The sequence below is a fragment of the Ornithorhynchus anatinus genome, chromosome 5 (assembly GCF_004115215.2).
Source record: "Ornithorhynchus anatinus isolate Pmale09 chromosome 5, mOrnAna1.pri.v4, whole genome shotgun sequence".
In the NCBI taxonomy this organism is placed as follows: domain Eukaryota; kingdom Metazoa; phylum Chordata; class Mammalia; order Monotremata; family Ornithorhynchidae; genus Ornithorhynchus; species Ornithorhynchus anatinus.
Window position 1 is genome coordinate 59,079,765 of NC_041732.1, and position 20,005 is coordinate 59,099,769.

Sequence of the window (20,005 nt, forward strand, 5' to 3'; positions counted from 1 at the left end):
GAGGCATAGGTGGAGGGGAAAGATTTTGAGAGGAAGCGAAAGATCTCTTCTTGAGATACTGCTGGGATTATTGGGAGAATAGAAGAGGACAGAGGAGGACGGGGGGTCGGGAGAGGCACAGGGGAGATTTTAGGGAGATCATGCCTGGTGGTTTCGATTTTGTCAATATAGCTTATTAAGAGAAAGAAATGGTGGGGGCATTGGGCAGGAAGACTGAAGAGGGAGTTAACTGACTGGAACAACTGCTGGAAGCAATTGTCGGGCGGAGGAGAGAGCAGAATTAAAGTTTAGCAGCAGCAAGGCCCAGTGGATAGGGTACGGGCCTGATAGAAGTACCTAGGTTCAATCCTGGCTCCCTCACTTGTCTGCCTTTCAACCTTGGGCAAGTGGCTTCACTTCTCTGTGCCTCAGTTATCTCACCTGTAAAATGGGAATTTAGACTATGAGCCCCATGTGGGAAAGGGACTGTGTCCAACGTGATTAGCTGGTAACTACCCCAGTGCTTAATGTAGTGCCTGGCACTTATTAAGCACATAACAAATACCATTAAAAAAACCCAGCTAAGGATGGATTTAAGATGGATGAGGTCGGACAGATGAGGTCATCTGGATTTCCACCAGCAGCACTTCACACCTCTAGCACAGGGTACAGAGGAAGCATACTTTGGAGGTGGTCCAGAGCTGTGGGTTACTGATATGAGTTTAGTGGAAGGAGAGGGGAGTGAGGGAGTTGTGTTGAGTGGAGACAGTGGTGTTGAGGGTGTCATTTTGTGCATCAAGTGAAAGTAGTTTTGGTTTGGAGACCAAATGGAGTAAGATGGCTTTAGAGTATTGGAAGGGAGCTAAATATTGGTTATTTCTGTGGGGGAAAAGATTTATGTGGGGTGGGTATGGGAGAGGGAGCAGATGAGGAGGTTGTGGTATGATAAAGGAATTTCAGAGTTGGCGAGGGTAGATATTGTCAAGTAACTAGAGATGATGAGATCAAGCGCGTACCCAAGTTGCTGAGTGTGTGAGGTGGGATGAAGCAGGAAATCAGCGGAGTGGAGGAGTGAGAGGAAGGACAGTAGAAAGGCTGTCGGGGACATCCACATGGATATTAAAGTCTCCATCCACATGCAGGGATGGAGAGAGAGAGAAGGATTGGGAGAAAGGAATCGGAAAGTAGGAGGTGGGTGGTAGATGACCGTGACTGGTACCTGGATTGGGTGGCAGCGATGGATGATATGGACTTCAAAGGAAAGGAAGGAGAGGGAGGGAGAGGTGGGATAGTGTGAAAGCAGCATTAGAGAGGGAGAAGGAAGCCAACTCCTCCCCCTTCTTTCCCAGTAAGTCTTGGGAAGAGGGAGATGAGCCCCTCTCTAGAGAGAATGGCAGAGGAAACAGGGTCATCTGTTGGGAGGCAGCTTTCAGAAATGGAGAGGAGGAGCAACTAATCGGGTCAGGAATTGACAGATTCAGCTCATCTACTCTCAAGGCCAGATAAACTGGATCCCTTAGATAACCATCTCCTTTTGGAATTGGGCTTCTGGCTGGCCATTTGCAAGCCAGGAGACTCTCCTCTACCCTGCAACTCCACATCTCCTCTCTAGATCACCAGTTCTTTACACCAGTCAGTACTATAGCTGAGAAAAAATGAGACAGTTGTTTGGAAGGGAAGGGTGGGGGCGGGGCACGGTTTAATGGTATTTGTTAAGTGCTCGCTATGTGTCAAGCACTCTTCTAAGAACTGGGATAGATATGAGGTAATCAGGTTGGACCCATTCTCTGGGTTCACATTCCCTAGTCCACATGGGGTTCACAGTCTATGCGTTGAACCCATTTTACAGTTGAGGAAACTGTGGCACCGAGAAGTTGTTCTGATGTCTGTCTTCCCCCTTCTAGACTGTGAACCCACTGCTGGCTAGGGATTGTCTCCATTTGTTGCTGAATTGTACTTTCCAAGCGTTTAGAACAATGCTCTCCACACAGAAAGTGCTCAATAAATACGATTGAATTCCTTTCCAAGATCCTAGAACAAGTCGTCTACACTCGCTGCTTAGAATTCCTTAACTCCCGTTCTCTCCCGGACCCCCTCCGATCTGGCTTCCGTCCCCTCCACTCTAGCGAGACTGCTCTCTCTAAGGTCACCCGTGACCTCCTTCTTGCCAAATCCAATGGCTCCTACTCCTTTCTAATCCTCCTTGACCTCTCAGCTGCCTTTGACACTGTCGACCATCCCCTCCTCCTCCACACCTCATCTCACCTTGGCTTCACGGACTCCGTCCTCTCCCGGTTCTCCTCTTATCTCTCTGGCCGATCATTCTCGGTCTCCTTCGCGGGCTCCTCCTCCCCCTCCCTTCCTCTAACTGTTGGGGTTCCTCAAGGGTCAGTTCTCGGCCCTCTTCTGTTCTCCTTATACACTCACTCCCTCGGTGAACCCATTCGCTCTCAAGGCTTCAACTATCATCTCTATGCAGATGACACGCAGATCTACATCTCTACCCTTGTCCTCTCCACCTCCCTTCAGGTTCGCATCTCCTCCTGCGTCCGAGACGTCTCTACCTGGATGTCTGCCCGCCACCTAAAACTCAACATGACCAAAAACTGAGCTCCTCATCTTCCCTCCCAAGCCCTGTCTTCTCCCTGACTTCCCTATCACTGTGGACGGTACGACCATCTTTCCCGTCTCTCAAGCCCGCAACCTCCGTGTCATCTTTGACTCGTCTCTCTCATTCACCCCACACATCCGATCTGTCACCAAGACCTGCCGATCTCACCTTTATAATATCGCCAAGATCTGCCCTTTCCTCTCCACCCAAACGGCTACCTTACTGCTACAGGCTCTTGTTATATCCTGGCTAGACAACTGTGTCAGCCTTCTCTCTGATCTCCCTTCCTCCTCTCTCACCCCGCTCCGGTCTATTCTTTACTCCGCTGCCCGGCTCATCTTCCTGCAGAAACGCTCTGGGCATGTCACTCCCCTTCTTAAACAACTCCAGTGGTTGCCTATCGACCTCCGCACAAAACAAAAACTTCTCACTCTAGGCTTCGAGGCTCTCCATCCCACTGTCCCCTCCTTCCTCTCCTCCCTTCTCTCTTTCCACTGCCCACCCCGCACGCTCCGCTCCTCTGCCGCCCACCTCCTCACCGTCCCCCGTTCTCGCCTATCCCGCCGTCGACCCCCGGGCCACGTCCTCCCACGGTCCTGGAACGCCCTCCCTCCTCACCTCCGCCAAACTAATTCTCTTCCCCTCTTCAAAACACTACTTAAAAATCACCTCCTCCAAGAGGCGTTCCCAGACTGAGCTCCTCTTCTCCCTCTACTCCCTCTGCCATCCCCCCTTTACCTCTCCGCAGCTAAAGCCTCATTTTCCCCTTTTCCCTCTGCTCCTCCACCTCTCCCTTCCCATCCCCTCAGCACTGTACTCGTCCGCTCAACTGTATATATTTTCGTTACTCTATTTATTTTGTTAATGAGATGTACACCACCTTGATTCTACTTATTTGCTATTGTCTTAATGAGATGTTCATCCCCTCGAGTCTATTTATTGCCATTGTTCTTGTCTGTCTGTCTCCCCAGATTAGACCGTCAGCCCGTCAAAGGGCAGGGACTGTCTCTATCTGTTACTAATTTGTACATTCCAAGCGCTTAGTACAGTACTCTGCACATAGTAAGCGCTCAATAAATACTATTGAATGAATGAATAAATGAAGAGGACTTGCCTAAAGTCATACAGTAGGCAAGTGGCAGAGGTGGAATTAAGGAATCCAGGTCCTCTGACCCTTAGGCCCGTGCTCTTTCACTAGGCCATGTTGGTTATACAGATACCTGTTGGATGGCGATCAGAATAGTGAGGAATTTTAAGAGCAGAGGCTTGTGAAGTCTGAGATTCATTCATTCATTCAATTGCATTTATTTGAAGGTTTACTGTGGGCAGTGCTTACTAAGTGCTCGGGAGATTACAATACAGCAATAAACAGATTTTTTCCCTGCCCACAAGATCCCAAGATCTCTCTCTCCACCAAGATAATAGCTCATTCCCCATAGTGCCATCTTTGAACGTTAAGGACATCTGCCAAGACACCAGCTTTCCCCTTTCTCTCCCTCTAGATTGCAAACTCACTGTGGGCAGGGAACGTGTCTACCAACTCTGTTATACTGTATAAGCGCTCAGTACAGTGATCTGCCCAAAGGAAGCGCTCAGTAAATGCCATTGATTGATCGGTTGATGCTTTATGATATTTATGAGGCACCTACTCGATGTTAGACACCGTGGTAAGTGCTTGGGAGAGTTGTAACGAGGCACACATTCCCTGACCTCGGGGAGCTTACATTTTCATGGGCGAGACAGACAAAAATTATCGACAGGTAATAAAACCTGGAGGAAGAACAAGGATAAAGCAGGAGGCGGCACAAACCCACCAGGATGAGGTATAATCACCCACCTCTCGCACCTGTGCTCTTTAATCCTATTCTCAGAACTCAAGGACAAAGGTATGTTTTGTTTATTCACATATTTATTTCTGTATTTACCGTTCATTCAAATATTTACTCAGGTGTTTCATCTTGATGTGTTTGCATTTCGTGCGGTTTATAGGAGCAACCTAAGCAAGAGGAAGAGATGGGAGAATTGAGAGAGATGCTTAATCGGTCAAGCAATCATATTTATTGTATGCTTACTGTGTGTAAAGCACTATACTAAGCACTTGGGAGAGCACAATATAACAGAGTCGATAGACGCATTCCTTGCTCACAAGAAGCTCATAATCTAGAACTCTGTGAAATGTCCTTTATTATTATTCTTAATAATGAAAATAATATTATTATTAGTAATAGGTAGGTAATATACTGCGTAATTAGTGTGTTATTTATTAAACACTTACTATCTGCTAAGTGCTGGAGGCTAACTTGCTTGGCCTAAAGAGTGCAAGCTGGGGCATAGTGAAAGAAGAGAGCTGACAAGCAAGCCGAGGTGAGTCTTTTGAAGGCTATAAAGTAGATGGCCAAGTTTCTCCTTGCCACAGAAGGGTAGGTAGTCACTAGAGGTTTTCTTTTTTCTCACTCCCCTCTCCATCCCTTTATAATAATAATAGTGATGATGGTATTTGTTAAGCACTTACTATGTCCCGGGCACTGTTCTAAGCACTGGGTTAGATACAAGGTAATCAGGTTGTTCCATGTGGGGCACACAGGCTTCATCCCCATTTTACAGAGGAGGTAAGTGAAGCGCAGAGAAGTTAAGTGACTTGCCCAAGTCACACAGCTGACAAGTAGCAGAGCCAAGATTAGAACCCACGACCTCTGACTCCCAAGCCCGTGCTTTGGCCACTAAGCCATGCCGTTTCTTTATTAAGCTTTACAAAGATGATGTCTTTACTAAGGCATTGGTGCTATTAAATAGCAACTGAGACTATTTCTGGTGTCTGTCACTTTTCTTCCTCGACCAGAAAGATCTCTTTCTTCATTTTGTATTTCTCCTCCACATATTTTTCTTTTCCTCTTCCCTTCTGTTTCCTTCTCTCTCTCTCTCTTTGTCTGCCTCTCTCTATCAGTTCCCATTCCCCTCATTTTCTTCCTATTTTTCCATTCCTGGCCTACTCCATAATTCTGTCATGTGAGAGCCATAGGCATTACTTGGCTTCACCGATGATACTCAGGCTTCAAAATTTTCTGACCCAAATAGTATGCCAATAGAAAAGCTGAAAGATAAAGAAAATTGTAAAACACAAATACCCGTACTAACACTTCACAAATCCCAATCTGTGCCCACGTATTTAAAATATTCCGTTCTTTGTGAATAATGTTATTTTTGCTCAGCCTGTCCTTTTTTCTGTGAGTGGTCTGGTTAGTTTCCATCAGCTTTCTCCATTTTAGACATCAGCTTTCTTCACCCACTTCTCCTCAATCTGCACTCTCTGCCTGCTCAGAGGCAGCCTTACCTAGTAGGTAGAGCCCGGTCCTAGGAATCAGAAGGACCTGGGTTCAAATCCCAGCTCTGCCACTTGTCTGCTGTGTGACCTTGGGCAAGTCACTTCACTTCTCTATGCCTCGGTTACCTTATCTGTAAAATGGGAATGAAGACTGTGAGCCTAATGGAGAAGAGGGACTGCGTCCAACCTGATCTGCTTATATCCACCCAGAGCCTAAACAGTGCTTGCCATAGCAAGAGCTTAACAAATACCATCATCATTATTATTATTATTATTATTATTATTATTATTATTATTATCTAACTGTACTACTCTCTAGGGTCTTCTTCCTCTGACCCCTCATTTATGTTGTTCTCTCAGCCTAAAATCCACCAGACCATAGCCCTCCTCAAATCCCAACTGCTCCGGGAACGCTTCCCCAAATGATACACAACACTTCAGCCATATCAACCCAAGCCCGCAATGACATTCTCTGTGCCTCAGTTTCCTCATCTGTAAAATGGCGATTCAATACTTGTTCATTTATTTTTTCATTTAATCATATTTACTGAGTACTTACCTTGTAAAGAGCACTGTACTAAGTGCTTGGGACTACTGTGAATGTAAACTCCTACTTGGAAACATTAAAAGTTAATTAATTAAGGAAAAGTTAACATCTTTAGATTAACTCAGTTATTAATCTCTAAGTGCTGATCAAAAGGGCTAGTGCCAGTTGGGGTGAGATTTGATGGTATAAAATTTGATGGTATAAAATGGTCTAATAAAAATAATAAAAATGGTAGTATTTGTTAAGCACTTACTATTTGGAGTCAGAGATCATGGGTTCGAATCCCTGCTCAGCCATTTGTCAGCTGTGTGACTTTGTGCAAGTCACTTAACTTCTCGGTGCCTCAGTTACCTCATCTGTAAAATGGGGATTAAGACTGGGCGCACCACGTGGGACAACCTGATTCCCCTGTGTCTACCCCAGCGCTTAGAACAGTGCTCGGCACATAGTAAGCGCTTAACAAATACTAACGTTATTATTATTTACAGAGCACTGTACTAAGTGCTGATGTCTTGTCTGGTCTTGTGCCATCTAGGCGTTTCCGACCCATAGCGACACCACGGACACATCTGTCCCAGAACGCCCCGCTCTCTATCTGCAATCGTTCTGGTAGTAGATCCATAGAGTTTTCTTGGTAAAAATCCAGAAGCAGTTTAGCATCGCCTCCTTAATAATAATGTTGGTATTTGTTAAGCGCTTACTATGTGCCGAGCACTGTTCTAAGCGCTGGGGTAGACACAGGGGAATCAGGTTGTCCCACGTGGGGCTCACGGTCTTCATCCCCATTTTACAGATGAGGGAACTGAGGCCCCGAGAAGTTAAGTGACTTGCCCACAGTCACACAGCTGACAAGTGGCAGAGCTGGGATTCGAACTCATGAGCCCTGACTCCAAAGCCCATGCTCTTTCCACTGAGCCACGCTGCTTCTCCTTCCACGCAGTCATCTTGAGTCTCCGCCCTCGACTCTTTCCCGGGCCGCTGCTGCCCAGCATGGGTAAGTTTTGACTTGTAGCAGATTGTTTTCCACTCGCTAGCCACTGGCCAAGCTAGGAATGGAAAGGGTAGGCCTCTGCTTGACTCTCCCTCCCTTAGCCGAGACTGGTAGAGGACTGGAAACCCTCCAGGTGCCACCCTGAGAGGGTAAATGCTGTTGTAGATACAAGATAATCAGGTCCAAAACCATCCCTGTCTCACAAAGGGCTCACAGTTTAAGTAGGAGGAGATAAAGGCATTGAATCCCCATTTTTCAGATGAGGAAACTGAGACACAGAGAAGTGACTTGACCGAGGTCACCCAACAGGCAGATGACATAGCCGAGATTAGAACCCAAGTTCTCTGACTCCGGAGCACAGGATCACACTGCTTCTCAAGCTTACTTGGAAGGGAAGGTTTGGGGCACAACTGGAAATGTGTTAAGAAATAAAATCTCATCAAGGACTCAGAAATATCTAAGGTCAGCTCTGCAAGAAAGCTAAGATCCTTGGAAAATTACTCTCACGGTAATCAGCTACCCGAAAGACCCTGAGTGGCCGAGGCAGAGGCAGGATGTCCAAGCACTTTCAATTTCAAAACACAGCCCAGGCTCTAGAGTTTGCCCAAGTCAAGACCGAAGGTGGTGGAGAAGAAAGAACCAGTGTCACCCTGTCGGTCCTGGAAACTGCTTCGTTGCCAGCCCTGATTTATTTACCTTGAGCAAATTCTTTAAGGACACATCCCTTGACGATGACTTTTGTTTGTTATTGTGAAGCTTTGAATATGAAAGGGAATGACACAGATACACAGTCTTTTTCACGTCTAAGTCATTAGATCCTTCAATCCTGGGTTTCGGCCCCAGGCAAAGGTTCAGAGTCCTGCAAACGGCCCCGTGGGATGGGTGAGTGCCCTGGGAAACGCTAGTCCGCCTCTCCCTCCCTCCAATCTCAAGAGGCTACGTGTTCTGGCCCAATCCCAGGGGTGTGGGACCGGAGAGGAGAGGGTTGTGCTGTGCTGGGAGCCCATTTGGCTCAGAGTCATTCCAGGTCTTGGGGGGATCCCCCGGGAAACCAGCTAAGTTCTAGGGAAAATATGGGGGTTCAACATCATCTTAATCATCTTCATCATTAACAAGTTTGCAGGTCTACTGTACTTAGCAGACTGTGCTTCCTTTTCTTCACAGTGCTATTTATTGAACACCGGAGAAGCAGTGTGGCTTAGTGGATGGAGCACGGGCCCGGGAGTCAGAGGACCTGGGTTCTAATCCCAGCTCTGCCACCTGTCTGCTGCATCACTTTGAGCAAGTCACTTTACTTCTCTGTGCTTCACTTTCCTCACCTGAAAATGGGGATTCGATTCCCGTTCTCCTTCTTACTTAGACTGTGAGGCCCATGTGAGACAGGGACTGTGTCCGACCTGGTTATCTTGAATCTACATCTGTGTTTAGCACAGTATTTGGCAGAAAGAAATGAAATGTTTGCTCTTGAACAATGAGGGCTAAAACGACCACTATGGCTCAATCTTGCTGAAATTACTAAATGTTTCCAGTTTCGCAGTAGGGGAGGGGGGCGGAGGGCCAATCCCAGAATGCCTGGACATTGTGGTTCAGTCAATCAATCAGTGGTATTTATTGAGTGCTTACTATGTGCCGAGCACTGTACTAAGCATTTTGCTTTGCTGAAACTGCTTAACGTCTCCTAACTTCCCAGTATCGGGGAGCAACGTCCAGGACACAACAGGGTGGAAGTCTGAGAACCGTTTCCAACCCACCTGACCATAACGACCCCAAGGCTCCCCACCAGCCCCCCCCAAACCCTCAACACAAAGCCCTCCGCAGCGACTGCGTAGAAGCCCCAAGCTTGGAAAGACTGTGACCTAGAGGAAATAGCATGGTCCTGGGAGTCAGAGGCCCTGGGTTCTAATCCTGGCTCTGCCAATTGTTGCTTGTTGTGTAACTTTAGGTAAGTCACTTCATTCATTCATTCATTCATTCTATCATAATTACTGAGCACTTACTGTGTGTGGAGCACTGTACTAAGCTCTTGGGAGAGTACAACACAACAATAAACAGACAATTCCTCCCATATCTCTGCTCCTCGGTTTTCCTCACATTTAGAATGTGAGCCCCATGTGGGGCAGGGACTGCGTCCAACCTAATTAGCCTGTATCTACCCCAGCACTCAGAGCAGTGTTTGACCCATAGAAAATATACTATATAGTATTTAGTATATAGTATTTTTAAAAAAATACTTTTTAAAAAAGAAAAAAAGCATGAGATACTAGGTGTATCCCTCCACCAACACCACCCTTGAGCTGTCATGGGTCTATCCACCCCTGACAGCTACACCGGGGACACACTCTTCACTCAAGACCCCAAGATCCTCATTAGCAATAATTTTTTTTTTATGTTATTTATTATCTGTTCCAGACACTGAACTAAGCACTGCAGTAGTTACAAGATAATTAACTTGGATACAATCCCTGTCCCACATGGGGTTCCCAGTCTTAATCCCCATTCTACTGCTGAGGCCCAGAGAACTGAAGTGACTTGTCCGAGGTCACACAGCAGACAAGTGGCGGAGCCGGGATTAGATCCTTCTGACTCCCAGGCCCAGGCTCTATCCACTGGGCCACGCTGCTTCGAGGCCTGGGATGCCCCACAGCCTGTGTGGAGACCAGAGGTGGCTGCCTATGTCCTCGTCACGTTCCTGCTCTGCAAACTCAAGGCAGGTAGCCTTTGTAATTTTCTCAGGGTTGTAAATAATGATCTTTGGCTCCTCTGCTTACGTGTTTTGTTGCTGTTGTGCATTTCTGTAGATTGTATCCTTTGTGCTAAGCACAACTATTCTCTTGAATAAGAGTAAAGAGCCTATTCCCGGCTTAAAACCTGGAGCTTGTTCCGGCATCTTTGTGTGCGCCCTTTAGCTAGTGGCACCCCAAAACCCACTGAGGCGTCCCGTCTGAACCGGGGCAGTTGGCCTGACTGCTGGTCCGATGGAGAGTCCCCCTGCACCAGAACACTTAATAAATACCACCTTTTTTATGGTATTTGTTAAGCACCTACTATGTGCCAGGCACTGTTCTAAAAGCTGGGGTACATGCAGCTAATCAGGCTGGATCCAGTCCCCGTCCCAAATGGGACTACCAGTCTTAATCCCCATTTGACAGATGAGGGAACTGAGCTCCAGATAAGTGAAGTGACTTGCTCAAGGTCACACAGCCGACAATTGGCGGAGCCGGGATTAAGATCAAGGTCCTCTGACTTCCAGGCCCACGCTCTTTCCACTAGGCCAAGCTGCTACTCACAGTTATTATTATTATTATTGTTGTTGTTCTGCAATGTGGATAGCATAATATTTAGGCTTCAGAAAAGCACTGATTTTGCCTACTTCCAGACTGATTCAGGGTAATCCTGGGACCCTCAGAAGAAAGAAGATTTTCCCCTGACTGCCCAAGAGCAGACACAAAGCCCTCGAGGCAGTTCTAATAATGTTGGTATTTGTTAATAATAATAATAATAATAATAATAATGTTGGTATTTGTTAAGCGCTTACTATGTGCCGAGCACTGTTCTAAGCGCTGGGGTAGACATAGGGGAATCAGGTTGTCCCACGTGGGGCTCACAGTCTTAATCCCCATTTTACAGATGAGGGAACTGAGGCACAGAGAAGTTAAGTGACTTGCCCACAGTCACACAGCCAACAAGTGGCAGAGCTGGGATTCGAACTCATGAGCCCTGACTCCAAAGCCCGTGCTCTTTCCACTGAGCCACGCTGCTTAAGCGCTTACTATGTGCCGAGCACTGTTCTAAGCACTGGGGTAGATACAGGGTAATCGGATTGTCCCACATGAGTCTCACAGTTAATCCCCATTTTCCAGATGAGGTAACTGAGGCACAGAGAAGTGAAGTGACTTGCCCAAAGTCACCCAGCTGACAAGTGGCAGAGCCGGGATTCGAACTCATGACCTCTGACTCCCAAGCCCGGGCTCTTTCCACTGAGCCACGCTGCTTCTCTAACGGCCTACAAGCCTGGGAGACCAGCACTCCAACCTAACGAAGGCCACGGCTCCTGGGAGACCAGCTCTCCAGTCTATGGAAGGCCTAACCTCCCTAAGGGCCAGCTCAAACCCGCTCGCCTTTACTAAGGTCACTCCAAATTATAACTTCCTTTGAGCAAGAAAGGTGTCTACCGACTCTGTTATAGTGTGTTCTGCTCACAGTAAGCACTCAGTAAATACCATTGATTGACTGATTGATTGATTGATTGACCCACCCACTTTAGACTATCATCCCCAAAACAGGGCCAGGACCAACACAGCTTCTGGAGATAAAGGAACTGACAAATATCAACCAGGCCTTTGACCAATTTGTGGACTCCTACCAAGCCCGTGACCTGGGAAACCTGGGGCCTTCAGTTCCGGTTCCCAGCATGGGGTCATCAATACAGAGTCACCTGCCCCCTGCCATGGTTTTCTTGTTTTCTTTCTGAATAGCTTAATGGTCTGTAACTTAGTTTCCAGCTCCCATGGTGTTCAGATAAGATTTGGTACAGTGTTCTCAGATAAGAACATGGTGGCTCCAAATGTCTAGAAGCTGGAAAGGGCAGAGCGGACAACGCAGGAAGCAATTGTGCCCACGGAGCAGGGCAGTTGGATTTCAACTAAAATCAAGGTGGCGTCTGGGAATGGCCTATTGGCAAGAGCACGGGCTTGGGAGTTAGAGGACACCGATTCTAAATCATGACTCCGTCACTTGTCTGCTGTGTGACCTTGGACAAGTCACTTAATTTCTCTGAACCTCAGTTACCTCGTCTGCAAAACGGGGATTAAAACTGTGAGCCCATGTGTTTACCCCGATTACTTTGTATCTACCCCAGCGATTTGAACAGTGTCTGGCACATAGTAAGTGCTTAACAAATACCATAGGTATTATTAATAATTATTATAATTATATATTAATTATAACTCCAATAGTGTTGATATTTAGTATTGCTTATCGTTATAATTTATTATTATTATTATTGATCAACTTTCCCTCTTTAAGCCATTTCTCCCTCTCTTTCATTTCCCTGTCCTGTGGTTACCCTAAAAGGCTGTATACCTCAAAACATCTCTCATTCTCGCCCTCTCCTCCTCCCCAAATATTCTTTTTATCTTCCACTACATCCTATCAGTCATTGGATCAACCAATCATATTTATTGAGCACTTTGTTGGGTGCTGCACTAAGCACTTGGGAGAGTACAGACAACAGCATAATAGACATATTCCCTTCCGACAATGAGGTTACCGTCTAATGGGGGAGATAGACATTAATATAAATAAATAAATTATGACTACGTAAGTGCTGTGGGCCTTGGGGCCGGGGTGGTGAATAAAGGGAGCAAGTCAGAGAGAGGCAGACGGGAGTGGGAAAAGAGGAAAAAAGGGAAGGCCTCTTGGAGGAGATGAGCCTTCAATAAGACTTTGAAGAGGGGGAGAGTAATTGTCTGACAGATATGAAAAGGGAAGGCGTTCCAGGCACAGGCGGGATGTGGTAGCCCCTAACTGCTGGGGCTTAAGGGTAGGGCAACACAGCGTGGCTCAGTGGAAAGAGCCTGGGCTTCGGAGTCAGAGGTCATGAGTTTGACTCCCGGCTCTGCCACTTGTCAGCTGTGGGACTGCGAGCAAGTCACTTCACTTCTCTGTGCCTCAGTTACCTCATCTGTAAAATGGGGATTAACTGTGAGCCTCACACGGGACGACCCGATTACCCTGTATCTACCCCAGCGCTTAGAACAGTGCTCTGCACGTAGTAAGTGCTTAACAAATACCAACATTAAAATCAAATGAATAAATAAGCTGTGGCTTTGTTAAGCACTTACCATGTACCAGTCACTGTACTAAGCACTGGGGTAGGTACAAGCTAATCAGGTTGGACACAGTCCCTGTTCCACGTGGGGCTCACGGTCTTAATCCCCACTTTACAGATGAGGTAATTAAGATCCAGAGAAGTGAAGTGACTTGCCCAAATTTACACAGCAGTCAAGTGGCGGAGCCGGGTTTAGAACCCAGGTCCTCTGACTCCCAGGTCGGTGCTCTTTCCAGTACGAAACACTGCTTCTCTTACTTCTCTGATTTCTCTGACTTCTTTTAAAGACAAAAGAACCAACGTTACTCAATCTTCAGAACAGCTTGGTGGGAAGCTCCTGCTCTTTGCCCCCTACTTGAACCATCTGAGGTGTTTGAGGAAACCGTGGCTTTGGCATTTGTTCAAGATATCAAGCATCATCAAAAGCATTTGACAGCTCATTTGTACTCGGTGTTTACTGAGATCTCAACAAAGTAAATCAGGAGAAATGGTTTTCTCCTTTAGGAATTTATAATTGAATGATGGATTAATTGTGATATTTGCTATTGGAAGTGGGCAGACACATTCTAACTTGACTAGGCATTTTATGTCTCTGGAATTTTATGTTTCAATAGGATACTGAATTGAGTGTGGAGAGAACTGAGATTTGATCCTAACTCCACCACTGCTTTGCTGAGTGACTTCAGACAAGTTCCTTTCCCTCGCTCGAGACGGGGTAGCAATCAATCAGTTGCATTTATCGAGTGCTTATTGTGTACAGAACACTCTACTAAGTACTTGGGAGAGTACAATACAACAGAGTTGGTAGATAGGTACCCTGTCCACAATGAGCTTAGACTTCATAAAATGGTTTCCACAGTGTACTTTCAGTTCCTTGAAAAAATATGCTAATGGCAAACTAATATAATCATTATTATTATTATTATTTCCAGTGGTATAATGACAATGGGATTGGGATTCTAGATGGGCTGTATCTGAGCTCTGGGTGGATCAATCCGTCAATCAATCAACACTATTTATTGAGGTCTTAGTGGGGACAGAGCATTATTACTAAGCTCTTGGCAGAGTACAACTGAGCAAGTAGACACAATCTGTCCCAGTGCTTAGAACAGTGCCCTGTACATAGTAAACATTTAACAAATACCGTTATTATTATTATTCCCTCAAGGAGAAGAAAACTGTAATAAGACTTTGGCTAATAATAGTAACATTTGCATTCTGCAAGTGTTTACTCTGTGCCAAGCACTGCATTAGGGCACTGTATTAGATGCAAGATAATCCAGTCCCGCATGGGACTCACGGCCTAAGTAGGAGGGAGAACAGGTATTAAACTCCTATTTTGCAGATGAGATAACCGAGGCACAGAGAAACAAAGTGATTTGCCCAAGGTCAAACTGCAGACAAGCAGCAGAGTCAAGATTAGAACCCAGGACCAAACTCTTTTCACTAGGCCATGTTGCTTCCCCAAGAGAACAGTAAAAAAGCAGCTTCTGCCCTCAGGGAGCTTATACTCTGAAGGTATGCAGAAAATATTTGGAAAGAACTCAAATATTCAGCATGGAAAAGAGCCACTGTGAGCCCCATGTGGGACACGAAGTGAGCCCAACTTGATTAATTTGTATCTACCCCAACACTGAGAGCGTAGCTCAACACACAGCAAGCGCTTAACAGATACCATAATCATCCTCACTCGGACAAAGACTCCGTTTGCCAACGGAAAAAAAAAATCCTGCAGAGGCATTGCTCAGTTGGGTCCATGCGATGTGAGGGTGTTTGCTGTTGGGAGATGTGTGTTCTTGAAGGTGAGTAAGTCTCGGTCTTTCTGTTTACCAATTTCTCCATTCCCTAAAGAATCAAACTGCATCTCCAGGATCCCTTTTCTCCACTCTCCTCTCTTCAACACGATGCCAGCTGTTTCTCCTAGCATCAAGTGCTAAGAGAATCCCGGACATTTTTGCAGGACATGGTGGGTGACCTCAGCATTTGTTATCAAAGCACGTATTCCAGCCAACAGAGTTCCTCGGAAATGAGTCTCAACCTTTCGGGAACCATTACAGAAAAAGCCTTTATGGCTGCTAGCTTAGTAAGACTGACGTGCCCAAGTTCCTGCCCACGGTCACTCCATTCTATCAGGCATTACAAAGTCTCCTCGCCGACAAGTTACTGATTAACGCTGGATTTTTTTTTTTCTTGGAGGAAAAAAAAAGAGTCACTGCTGCTCCAGAGGGGACTTGCGTCCAAGGCAGCTGTCATCGATCAATCACACACGTGATGAGCGGAAAAGTGCTGAATAAAATGAACCTCTGCTCTGTCCAACCCTCACACGGACTGAGCCGGAGCAGATCACGGTTCTCTCACGGCAGGCAGCATGGTCGGAACCCAGACGGAAAGCGAGTCGCATCTTCCGGGACCACCGGGTCCAACCCTGACCCGTCCCGGTGGCTCGGAGCATTCAGCCCCAGGGACGAGACAACCGGGCTCTCCTAGAGCATCAGCGGGAGAGAGGAGCGCTTCCGATTCCTCCAGAGCCTCGGTCGACAGAGACATGGACTGTCTAGTGTGTTGCAACAGGTACGGCCCCTACAGGCCGCCAAAGCTGTTAGCCTGCCGGCATGTTTTCTGTGCCGTCTGCCTGAAACTCCTTCTGAGTGTCCAGGAGAGCTCTTGGGTGATCACCTGCCCCCTCTGCAGAAAAAACACAGCCGTCCCCGGCGGGCTGATAGGCAGCCTTCGGGACCACGAAGAGGCGAGGCGGCAGATGGAGAGGCTTCGAAAGGAGGTCCGCCTGTCCCCTCAGAGACTGGAGGGCTTCCCCGGCTCTCAGGCCCCGGGCTTTGCGGTAGAGGAAAACCAAGACTCTGTCAGTGCTAACAGAGTGGCCGCCAGGAGCCTGGTGGTGCACCTCCTACTGCTCGTCCTCCTCATCGTCTTCATCCTCCCGTTCGTCTACCCGGGCGTCATGAAGTGGGTCCTGTGCTCTATGACATTCCTGGTCCTGGTCTTGTCCGGGATGCTCTGCTTATACTCAAGTTTCAGAAGGCGTTGCTCTTCGGCCGCCAACTTTGCGGGACAGCCGAAGGATAACCCCATCGTCTCCATCACCTAAAGAGACGCTGCTCGGGGGACTTTCGGGTCCTTTCCCAGGGTTGGGGGGGGGGGTTTCCTGGACTCCCCAAACCAGTTTCTCCAAACAGTTTCTCGGGCAGTGAGTTCGACCTGGAAGGTTGGAGGAGGTCGAGGAGGAGGAAGCTCTCAGATACCACCCATAAGGAGGGGGAAGATTTTCAGGGAACCGAGCCTTGGTTCCCGGTGATTCTAGAAGGGGGTTTCCTGGAGTGGTATTTCACGAATAGGATCAGAGGATCTTTTTTTTCTTTCACCTTGGACTTCTAAGAAGGTCTGAATGCAACCGTCAATACGGGAGCTCCCTGTAGCTCCCTTGCCCTTTCCCAGCCCGACTGCACTTATATCACTTGTTGGGGGGGATTTGGAGACTTGATGGATACTTGTTGTAAAGGTAAAGGGATCATAAAAGCAAACTGTGCTACCAGCCTGCCCTAAACAGCTGTCTTTATCCAGTGGGTTTTTGTTATGAAATGCCCATTTTGGAGAAAGATGTGGAGGAGGTCTCATCCAGTCTGACCTAGAATTTCCACATCTAGTTCAGCTCCTGAGCAATGCAGATGGATTTGCTGAACTCTTGAAATGTCCATCTGGTTTGGATGAAGTTTCTCACTGACCTCCAAGTGAAGATGAAGATCAATTCTTAGAGGTCCCGGAAGGATTTGGGTGACTCCCAGAGAGGCTTAGGAATTGACAGAGAGAGAAAGCACTTGGCCACCCAAACAAACATTTTCATAAAACTCAGGGTGAGTTCATAAAGAATAGTCTCATTGTACCTTAATCATCAGAAGCATCTTCACTATCCATTAAAATTTGCATGCTATAGGACTGGGAGATCTGGGCCATAATCTGAGGGAAGAGAAAATTTTCTCTCAGTGCTGTGAAGCTGCCTTTCTTTTTATGGTATTTGTTAAGCACTTTCTATGGGCCAGGCACCGTACTAAGCCCTGGGGTGGATACAAGCTAATCAAGTTGGACGCAGTCCATGTCCAACATGGGGCTCACAGCCTTAATCTCCATTTGTAGATGAGGTAACTGAGGCACAGAGAAGTGAAGCGACTTGCCCGAGGTCACCCAGCAGACGAGTGGCAGAGCCGAGATCAGAACTCAGGTCCTCGGACTCCCGGGCCCATGCTTTATCCACCAAGCTGTGTTGCCTCTGGAATTTGTTTGGCATTTCCAGTTAAATAGATTCTGCCCCCAGATGCTTTCCTGGAAAGCTAAATTCATGTATGTTCTAAGGAAAGCTACCATAACTCCTTTCCTTCTAACTCCCTAAAATCAAAACCACAAGAATTGCTTTGGAGGCAGGTGGGGGGAGAGGGGAGAGCCTAAATGAGAGTTTTTATGTTTGAATCGCTTGAAAACCTACGTCATAAACCACGTTAGTTCCTCTGCATCGGGTGGGTTAATGTGTTTTTAAACTATGCTTCTTAGCCTATGGGAACACTGTGTTTCTGAAATATGAGTAAATTAAGAAAACCTCTTTGCATTTCCTGCTTCTCCATTTTCAGTGTGCAATTGTCTTTCTTCCACCCCAACAGGGTTGGGGCTTTTTTCATCTTTTATCTTCCAGGACTGTTGATGGAGGGGAAATAAAAGATTTGGCAAGGCAGCTGTGCCAGTCACCGAGAGTTTGCACAGCACAGAGAGCCTTTTTCCTGAGTATTTACATGCACAGACATAGAACCCCGTTTTGACAGAGGGCCCTTCTCGGGTTGCCGATCACCAGAGCCTCCAACAGGTTGGCCAGTTTCCCGCTCCCCTTGACTTTGCAATCGATCAGTGGTATTTACAGAGCACTTACTATGTGCTAAGCTGTACTAAGCGCTTGGGAGAGTGCAATCCAATCGAGTTGGTAGGCAATTTCTCTGCCTGCAAGGAGTTTACATTCCTGGGGCCATGACAAGGCCTGGAGGGGAAGGCTGAGAGAATGGTAAGGAACCAATTGGCAGAGGTGTTGGATACAGACACTTCCTCCTTGTCACAGCTGATGCTTCGTTCTGACAGCTGGAGAGGGCTCCCACTGCCCTCCTCTCTGGACGTGGCCACCTCACTCCCCCCATCCTGTCTCTGACCTGGAACTCCCTCCTGATTTATACCCATCAGACAATGACTCTCCCCACCTTCAAAGCCTTACTGAATTCATATCTCCCTCCAAGAAGCCTTCCCTGACTTTCCTTTTCTCCCATTCCTTTCTGCGTTGCCCTGATTTTCTCCCTTTATTCACCCCTACACTCACTCCTGCAGCGCTTATGTATGCGTTCATTATTTATTTATATTACTGTCTGTCTCCTCCACCATACTCACAGTAAGCTCACTGTGGAGAGAAATTGTCTACCAACTCTGTTATATTGTATTCACTCAAGCGCTTAGCACAGTGCCGCACAAACAGTAAGGGCTGAATAAATACGACTGATTGATGGATTGAACGATCACCATTCCTCCATTCTGCCTGGTATCCCCAACCGTCCTCTCATTGCCACCTCCCCACCCCCACCCCCACCCCGGGTGGTACATTGGGGTCTGGATATCCATCTCCTCAGCAAACTAATGATGAACAACCTGACGTAGCCAGGGTTTGCCGTGGAACACCGAGGGCCGCTGTGGGGGGACTGGGGATGGGTAGAGGAGGAGATGGAAGAGGGGGAGGAGGAGATGGAAGAGGGAGGAGGAGGAGGCGGAAGAGGAGGAGGCGGAAGAGGAGGAGGTGAAAGAGGGAGGAGGAGGAAGAGGAAAGAGGGAGAAGAGGAGGAAGAGGAAGGAGGAGGAGAAGAAGGAGAAGAAAGACACACCCTATGAGAAGAAAGTGAATTGGATGGGTAACTTTGAGTGACTGGTTATAGCAACATGGAAGGCCCAGAGGTGGGTGCTTTGCAAGGGATTTAGTACCAGAGGCAGTCATTCTCTGGGGACAAAGTTATTAAAATCCCCAAGGCTCAGGTCAGGAACAGGGAGTATGAATACCCTCCAGACTGTAAGCTCTCTGTGGGCAGGGAATGTGTCTGTTTAATAATAATGTTAGTATTTGTATTTATTATTTGTTAAGCACTTACTATGTGCAGAGCACTGTTCTAAGCGCTGGGGTAGATACAAGGTAATCAGGTTGTCCCACAGAGGGCTCACAGTCTTAATCCCCATTTTATAGATGAGGGAACTGAGGCACAGAGAAGTTAAGTGACTTGCCCACAGTCACACAGCTGGCAAGGTCATGGGTTCTAATCCCAGCTCTGGCACTTGTCAGCTGTGTGACTGTGGGCAAGTCACTTCACTTCTCTGTCCCTCAGTTCCCTCATCTGTAAAATGGGGATGAAGACTGTGAGCCCTCTGTGGGACAACCTGATTACCTTGTATCTACCCCAGCACTTAGAATAGTGTTTGGCACATAGTAAGCGCTTAACAAATACCAACATTATTATTATTATTATGATAATGGGATTTGTTAAGTGCTTACTATGTGCCAAGCACTGTTCTAAGCACTGGGGTAGATCCGAGATAATCAAGTTGTCCCACATGGGGCTCACAGTCTTAATCCTCATTTTACAGATGAGGTAACTGAGGTGCAGAGAAGTTAAGTGGCTTGCCCAAGGTCACACAGCAGA

At 47.1% G+C, this 20,005-nt stretch overlaps 1 protein-coding gene and 1 non-coding gene across 2 annotated transcripts; one reads left to right on the forward strand and one right to left on the reverse strand.

Moving 5' to 3' along the window:
• Positions 1-7,463: 7,463 nt before the first annotated feature.
• On the reverse strand, positions 7,464-7,601 carry LOC114812349. The gene has a single exon (XR_003760005.1). It is a non-coding gene; the product is annotated as a small nucleolar RNA SNORA7 (small nucleolar RNA).
• Positions 7,602-15,566: 7,965 nt separating this feature from the next.
• Positions 15,567-18,049, forward strand: RNF186 (ring finger protein 186). Its single transcript, XM_039912050.1, has 2 exons — positions 15,567-17,149; positions 17,948-18,049. Exon 1 carries the CDS (start codon positions 15,649-15,651, stop codon positions 16,384-16,386), a length of 738 nt encoding a protein of 245 aa, XP_039767984.1. The 5' UTR covers positions 15,567-15,648; the 3' UTR covers positions 16,387-17,149; positions 17,948-18,049.
• The last annotated feature ends 1,956 nt before the right edge of the window (positions 18,050-20,005 follow it).

What these genes read in the sequence shown, in the direction of transcription:
- RNF186 (XM_039912050.1), top strand. Translation starts at nt 15,649, where the DNA reads ATGGTCGGAACCCAGACGGAAAGCGAGTCGCATCTTCCGGGACCACCG.